This window comes from Lichenostomus cassidix, chromosome Z (assembly GCF_008360975.1).
Source record: "Lichenostomus cassidix isolate B80296 chromosome Z, HeHo_3.0, whole genome shotgun sequence".
Taxonomy (NCBI): domain Eukaryota; kingdom Metazoa; phylum Chordata; class Aves; order Passeriformes; family Meliphagidae; genus Lichenostomus; species Lichenostomus cassidix.
In genome coordinates, this window is record NC_139511.1 from 23,104,522 (window position 1) to 23,112,629 (window position 8,108).

The 8,108-nt window shown below is 44.2% G+C and overlaps 1 protein-coding gene across 4 annotated transcripts in view; it reads left to right on the forward strand.

Annotated features, from left to right (window-relative positions):
* PALM2AKAP2 (PALM2 and AKAP2 fusion) overlaps positions 1-6,223 on the forward strand; it is a 265,831-nt gene extending 259,608 nt beyond the window's left edge. For all 4 annotated transcript variants that reach the window (XM_085042460.1, XM_085042461.1, XM_085042464.1 and 1 more), the window contains one exon: positions 2,679-6,223. In XM_085042460.1, the coding sequence (XP_084898586.1) occupies positions 2,679-2,771 (93 nt within the window). In that variant the 3' untranslated portion in view covers positions 2,772-6,223. The remainder of the gene's footprint in view (positions 1-2,678) is intronic.
* Positions 6,224-8,108: the final 1,885 nt, after the last annotated feature.

Genomic DNA, 8,108 nt, shown 5'->3' on the forward strand with positions numbered 1-8,108 from the left:
CATTGAGGAGTCCCAATTCCCCACTCAGTCATTCCAGTTGCATGCTATAATTATGCCACGGTTTCCTCTAGCGGGTCTAAAACTATCACAGCCTTGTAAAAACAAGGGTTGCTTTAGGTCAAACACTCTTTTCAGTAGATTGGAAGAATAATTCTGGAATAACTATTCAAAAGGATCTTTAGTTTATATGCTGTACCATTTAACACTGTGCCAGACATCACTATTTGCTTTCCTGCAAAGTCCCAAGTCCGCATTCAAAGCCCTCATGGTGCCTCTGATACAAATCTGGACACAGTTTTGCTTGGAGAGCCAGCAGCATTTGTAGAAGTAGACAAACTTTTTTTTATGGGTAGGTTTGCAGACTGGTGATACATGGAAGAAACCCTGTTGCCATCTTTTAAGACAAATACAAGCTGACTGATCCAAAGGAGGAATCTTCAAAGTTTAAGTGTCCTGAATGTTGCAAGCCATCAGCAGAGACCCTCACAACACTGTGATTTCCAGCAAAGAAGCTGCTGACTTGAAACTGTTCTAAATTATGTAAAATCAATTTTATTTTCAGCATATTTTTGCAGGCCAAATTCCACAGACCTTATTTAAAGATATAGTGGCAGTATTAGGTTAAAATTCATGCTGAATGATGCATTGATACCACTCCCAGTTTTGCTTCTCCACTGTTAAGTTTGGGGTGTCTTTTCTTGATTCAGGCACTCGGAATTCCAGATTTGTAGTTTAAACTACTGGTCTTTATCCCCTGCAGTGGGGGTAACTCCACTACACAGCTTACAGGCTGATGTCTCAGACCAATCTTTTCCTACTGTTTTTTTAATAGTTTTGGTTTTTGGGCGGGGGGGGGTGTTTTTTATTTTTTGGTTGGGTTGGTTTTTTTTTTTTTTTTGGTAAATTGTTAGGTTTGGGAGCACATTTGCCCTGTACTAGAAAAAACAGAAACCACTCAGCCCCGGTCCCTCCTTCTGCTGGTTGCTCTGCAGAAAAAGGGCATGATTTTGGGCAAAATTTCACAAAAAAATCACTGTAGTGAATCTGCACTAACTTTGTAGCCATGGTTAGTGCTGAAAAGGAGGTGGAGCTTTAGTTAAAATTTGTCTCTATTGGCCACATTTTGCCTTCAGTTCCTTGGCTTGTTCATAGCCATAGTTAAAAGAAGCTAGGAGTGCAAAGAAATGCTAATGCTGGCAAAACTCCATCCTATCTTCAGCTCCTGAATGGCAGTCTAGAGGTTACAATTTGCATAGATGCAGTAGTGCATTCTCATTCCCATAAGCAAAGTTATGGTGGCCTGGAAGTTCAGCTGGAAGTTAAGAGTCGATTTTCTGATACTGACTGTACAGGAGCCTAGTACCTGTGTGCTTTTCCAACCACAGCTTGTCACAAGCTGAAAGAAGAGCTTCTTTAGTCTTAAATTATTTTTATTCTAGTCAAGGCTGAAGTCCTCATTGCATCTTAACTTTCTACACAAATGAGCAAAATAGCTTCATCCTTTCTCAAAAGGTCAGCAGCTGCAGTCAGGGAGTGTGCCGAGCAGCTTGCAGGAAGCATTAGAGACCAGGGATGGCCAGCATTGTTTCAGTGAAGAGTCATGTATTTGTTGTGGAATTTTTATTAACTGATGTAAAAATTTTCAAAAGTATTCTTTTTTGGGGAGGGCTGGTTAGAACACACTGAGGGCAGTTGACATTTCCAGCTCTGTAGTTTCATCACGGAGCTGTTATTCAGTGTTGGTCAGAAAATAACACTGTCATGTGCTTCTGTAAGAAGGCTCCAGACTCCTTCATATCTCATTCTGCTGTGTGGAAAACACCCACAGGCATTCATTATTTGCTGAGGAGTGTCTCAGACACACGTCACAATAATGCCTTTTGGTGTCGTCTAATTTTCTTTTTGACGTTCTCAAAACACGTGTTAAAACTGTTTCTTACATTTTTAGTTAATTGTTTGTGTGCATGCATATGTACAGATAGATCCATTGTGTGTGCATTTACCTGTGTGTATGATGTGTGTATATGAAATACATATAAATGTGTGGGGCCCATCTTGTACCAGGCTTTGTATGCCTTCCTTGTGTAAATCTCCTTTCCCATATGTACTCCAGGAGCGCTCTGATCCCAGTGTGCAGTAGCTGCAGCCCAAAGAAGATGACAGCGGGTGGAGGGCAGGCACTGCTTAGTCCTGCCTGGGAGGCTGGTGTGCTGGAATAGGAAGCTGCTGCTTCCTGGGCTTTGTGTGCAGCTCCAGAGCAGCCTCTCCACAAAGCTGCTGCGTGGTTGCTGGCTCCTGGCACTGAAGGTGTGCAGCTGCCTCTAGGCAGAGCACCAAGGCCCTGGGGTGGGGCAATTGCAGCTGGGCTGGTAGAGGTTAGCTGGGGCTCCTCTGCAGAGAGACGGATGCTGTCAGACAACTCCTACCTCTTCTATCCTCCCGTGGTGTGGCTTTGCTCTTGTGTGCCATCCCCCTACTGTCCCATCACCGAATACTTCATGGCATGAGTGTCCCCGTTCTGCACAGGGTGCGGCACTGGAGCCCTGTGGGGAGGGCTGGCCTGGCTGGTCCCTGCCCACCTGGCTGCTCTCTGCCTGCCTGGGTACACAGTGTGGGACACCCCGAGGGCCGTGGGCAGCCAAGTGACATTCTGTGCTTTGCTTTTCTCTCCTGACCAGGTCCTGGAGGCAACCAGGGTGAACCGCAGGAAGAGCGCTCTGGCATTGCGCTGGGAAGCTGGCATTTATGCCAACCGGGAGGAGGATGAATAACCACACTGCAGTGTGAAGACAGCAACCAGGCATGCCAGAACCAAAAAGTGAGAGAAAGGAAGAAAGAAAGAAAAAAAAAAAAAGCAAACACAAAAACCCACCGTGAAGCAGCAGCATTTTAGTCCAATATTTATTAAATATACTACAAACTCGATGCACATAGACACAGAAATGATCCAGCTCCTGGCAATCCTAAAACTACAGGAAAAACACACCTAGAAAATAGCCCCTTCTTCTTCCCTCCATCTCCCCTCTGAAATAATGCAATGGAGAGGGTGCAGGGGGTGGGAGCCCTCGGGGGTGGGCACAGGGGGTGGTTGTGCCCATGGACCAGATAGGCTGCATGCATGTGGCAGGAAGTCATTTGTGGAGGAGTTTGCAGCCAGGGCTCACACTTGTGCTTCTCGCTGACTGAATTGACAGCCCTGCCTTGCCCCCGGGATCACTGTCCATCCAGCAGCTCCTGTCAGAACCTCCTGCAGTTCCTTCGCTTCCCACAGCCGCTGCACCAAGACCATCGGCGTTAATTCGGCGTACTCTTATCCAGCCACAAAACACAGATACTGCCCTCTGTTCTATTTCTTTGAGGAGACTGAAGGGTTGGGTTTGGGACTGGGTTGGTTGTTTTGGGGGGTGGGTCCTGCTCCCCTTTCTAGTAATTTATCTGTTTAAAATGAGAAAAACCCAACGAACAGGGAGGCAGTTATTGCAAATGTACAATCCAGCAAACTCAGTCAAACAGTCCTTGTGTTGCAAACACAAGCCATCACAATTTAGGAGTGGAATAGATGGGGATGAGAGCTAAGCCAAATGGATTACCTTAGCTTTAGGATCCTATATGCTTGCAATATCACCTGAACTCCAGGTTCTCAGAGCATATTACGCAACAAAGTTTCTAAGTAGAAAATCTGTATTTAGTGGATGACAACTATTTTTTGATGGTGGGGAGGGAAAAGAATGGCATATGTGTAAAATCTTTGAAGATGGATAATTTGAAGTAGAAAGGTAGTGGGAAAGGGATACAAATAAAGGACATTTAATTTTTAAATGAGGCAATAAATGAACTAAGCCAGACTCTGGCCTAGAAAGAGGTATGAAATAAAGAAGTAAGATAGTTATGTCTTCAACTATATTTATACAACGTAAAAAGCCTTTGAAATAGAGTGCTTTGTGGAAGTCTTCACGTTTCCAGGCAACAAAAATGCTAAAGGGCATAATGAGTTGGAAGGAATGAGCGAGGAAGAGCAGACAAGGGAAGAAAACCTTATTTTAGCCGTTCAGCCAGTGTTTTCAGCGCTACAAGCAAACCATAGAGCCTTTAGTTATTGCTTAGGCTTGGGATCAGCAGTGAAGGATTTGTGAGTGTGTGTGTGTGTGTGTGTGTGTGTGTGTGTGTGTGTGTGTGTGTGTGTGAGGGTGAGTGCATGAGGCTGGCATACCAGAAAGCGTATGGCAGTGCGTGTACTGATTATTTTCTCCACAGCTGTTTACCAGCTATAGGGATGAGTGCTGTTTTTCTTTTTTTTCCGAAAGGGGATATAAAAATAAGGCACTGAGTTAATGCAGTATTTGTGATATTAAAATTTGACCCAACATGGTATTTGCATGAGTCACAATTGCAAAGTATTGACCAGTTTTGTAAGCTGATGATTAGGAAGAGAAATGTGGTATTTATTCTTGTGCTTTGTATTTGTACGTAGTATAGAGGCTGCGGGTTTACTCTTTCTTATCACCAAGCAATACAATAGGAATATTTTACAAATGGGAACCATAATTTCTGGACTAGAAACCATCAAGTTTGGGAGGTGATGGGGAAAAAAGACACCAAGCCTTTTTTCTATAAAAAATACTCTGTCTTTTTTATAATCTATTATTTTGACATCTTTTAAAAAAATCATCAACCAGAATACTGTGTCCTCCCTAAGCCTTTCCTGGGTTTCATGATCTGCTGTGCTGTTTTATCCTGAAACAGTGAGCTCATTTAAAATGAGTACCGATACTGTGAACATATTTCTGGTGCTTTTAAACACAGAGCTTGCAACCAAATTACTGACCGCTGCCACCCATCAGTTCCTTCAGCGCGTGATCTCTATCCATGGACACTTATAATTTTGAGGCTTATTTTCAGGGAACTGTGGTAAATATGTTTATATATACCCAGTGACTGAGTTCTGTCCATTTTCTCCATAAGTGCTATTGAACTGAAGAAAACCCTGCTGAACCGAGAGTTCACTGTGATAAGGGCAGCGAGCTTATCTCAAGGAGGCACCATGGGGAGGCTCCATGCCTGTGAAGGAATTACAAACCTAATGAAGTGGGCCTGTTTTTCAGGCATGGTGGTCAAGGGTGAACTGTGATTCATGTCTCTAGGTGGGTCGTTACTGGGCGACTGTAGGAAAAGCACCAGCAGCAGTACAGCACTAGTGAGACCAGATGTCATGTAGCTGCAGCTGTGAGCTCCATGCATCTGTGTCAGGGAGATTCCTGGCCTTTGGGAAGAGCTTAAGAGAGACTAGGAAAAAGGCATTTTCTGAGAAGAGGAGATGGTCTCTGTACTTGTGGTGTGGTGGTCTTGCATTAAATGGCACTCTTCAGAGTTTTCCCCAGTATTTGCTCCTGAAAGCTGGGTCAGCCCTGGACTGCCATCCCAGGAGCTTGCATCTTTGTTTTCTTTAGCCTGTAGGCCTGTTTTTCCTTCCAGCTCTCTCACTGGGAGCCAGTGACAATAACCACCCATCATAAAACTTCTTTTCATGCTTTGTTCTCTGCGATAGAAGCATTTGCTTTCAGCCCCTGCAACAAAAGTATTTCAGTCCAGGACAGACAGACTTTTCACCCAGCAGTTTTTCTCTTCCAGAAATTATGGACACTTATAGTCAGCAGCACATTTAGTGCTGCGGTAACAAGAGTGAGATGCAGTTTACTTGCCTCTGTTATTTCATTTGCATGCTACCAAGCTTAGGTGTTTATAAGTATATGCCAGTAATACATATCTATCTATATATGATTATATCAAATGCAGCAAAAGAGCACTATTGCAGAGTTAACTTCGTCTCCACAAAAGAAATGCTCAGATCCTTTCCCGTGGCAAAGACTGGTTTTAATGAAACTATGTATTGAGAAATAGTTAAGCATTAGCATTTGTGATTATAATCAGTTTGGGGTTACAGTGCAGGTTTTCTGAACAATTTATTTTTAAAGCTGCCAATTTGGGCTTCATCTTGCTCTGTACTGACTTTTTGAGGGAAAATAGAGTCGTATTGACATGTTTGGCAACCAAAAGGCAGCATCTTTGTCATGACTTACCAACCAGTTTCAACAATACCTGGCTTTCTGTATGTTAACCACTTAAATGTTACCCTGCTTCTGTTTTATAGTGACTGTGAGGCCTACAATGCAAGTATATAATTATTTTCTCATTAAAACAGAAACCTGTGTTGTGTTTCTATAAATCTGCCTGTTTCTTCGTGTTCCTGCAGGAAGGTGTGCTCCTGCAAGCAGCCTGTGGCTGGAGGAGAGTGGCCTGTGTCCCACCTCCCATGGCAGTCTGTCAGTCTGTTCCAGTGGTTCCTGACCCAGTGTCTGTTTGTCTAGACATGGGAGAGACCTTTTTCCACTTGGTGGTGTCAGTTGCAGGAAAAAAAACATCCCTGCATATTTCTTTATCATGCTTGTGGAGGTTTGCAAACGCCAGATCTGCTTTGTGATGAATCTTGTGACCTTTCTTACTTTGCTTCCTTCACACCTGCAGGAACCCCAGTGCCCTGCATGGCAGAGCACACCTTTTGAGCCACTTGTCCAGTCATCACACACCTGGCTGCAGCAAACAGCTGCTTGCCCATTGCCCTCACTCCCCCTTCACAGCCAGCTGGACCAGGGGAGATTCTGTCTCTCACCCCTGCTAGGAAGCTGGCTGCCAACTTTTCTCTGCAAGAGCGCTGGGTGCACTGCAGAAGGGCCACAGGGACTAGTTGTGATCTAGCCAGGTTCATGCCAGCCTCTGCCCCTCCCTGTGCCAGGAACAGTCAGGCATTTAATTACAACCCTCCCATGGGAAGCAGCAGAGGACACTGATAATTTTGGTGGGAGTTGGCTAGGGACAAGTGCTGCCTTCAGTCCATGCTCTCCATAACACCAGTCCTCCTCTCCTTGTGGGGATTGTGTCAGAAATGCCTGTGGAGAAAGTCAGATGTGGATTTATTTTCCAGTTAGTAAATATGACTGGAAATGAAGAAATGGGCTAGAGGACAAGCCTGAAAATTTATCCATTAAATCCAGTCCCTCTGTCTTTGAAGAAACAGGAGTTGCTGTCTTCTCAACAGAAGAGAGGCTTCCTGCGTGCCTTGCCTTGCTCTATGCTAGGAAAGACTTAGTGCCACACAGTGGGAAAAGGAATTCCTAGGCATCTTCTTTGGATTTTAATGTGAATTAAAAGTGAAAACTGGACATTTGCAAGGGAACATTTAGACATTGCAAAAGTAATTCAATGACACCAGTGGGTGGCAGCAGGTCAGGAATTTTGCAATTAGTTCTGCTGTTATCAGCTGTTGGTATGTGTTTCGTAACACACGCAGGACATTTGAAGTCCATGTCACCCCATTGCATAGCTGAAATGGCATGTGCCAAACTTTAGAGTGTTTTTTACAATGTAGGTAAGGACTATAAAAGAGCACTTTATCAATAATTTCTGGCGTAGCCCCACAGAAGGTGAAGATATTGCACCTCTCTTAGTTTCAGGTGGCTTTAAGAGACCCCAGCACAATGGGAAGGCAAATGGAGAGGCAAAGGATCTCTGCAGAGACATGTTTGTTGAAACCACTTTATAGGGAGGAAGAGCATTCAAAACAGTGATCTCATTTGTGAGAGGGCACAGGAGATTAAAAAACCTTATAAACAGGGATCTGTACAAGCTGTAACAGGGTAGAGGGACAGGACTAGGACTAGAGCCAGGTCTACAAATATAAGCATGAACTTGAGCACTAAAGACTTACAATTCTGTTTTAGTTGCTGAATTGACTGAGGTGGGCAGTGCAGGAAACTTAGCAGTGTGTGGGTCCAGCCCTCCACTCCTTCCCAGTTTAAAGGCTTAACAACATCCCAGTATTTCACATGATTCAAGACTGAGGGCCAAGGGCTATCCTGTCACTTCAGAAAAAACACAGGGAGAAAACAAAGAAACAAACAAAAATGCTAAACAACAAACAACCTAAGCAGCAGCAGAAAAATAACCATAATGCCCTCCAGACCTCATGGTCTGCTGCTAGCTCTGGCTGAGCACGGATTAATTGGCATCTTAACCCACTGCTTTATCAATAGGGTCTTCAGGAAGAGAGCTTT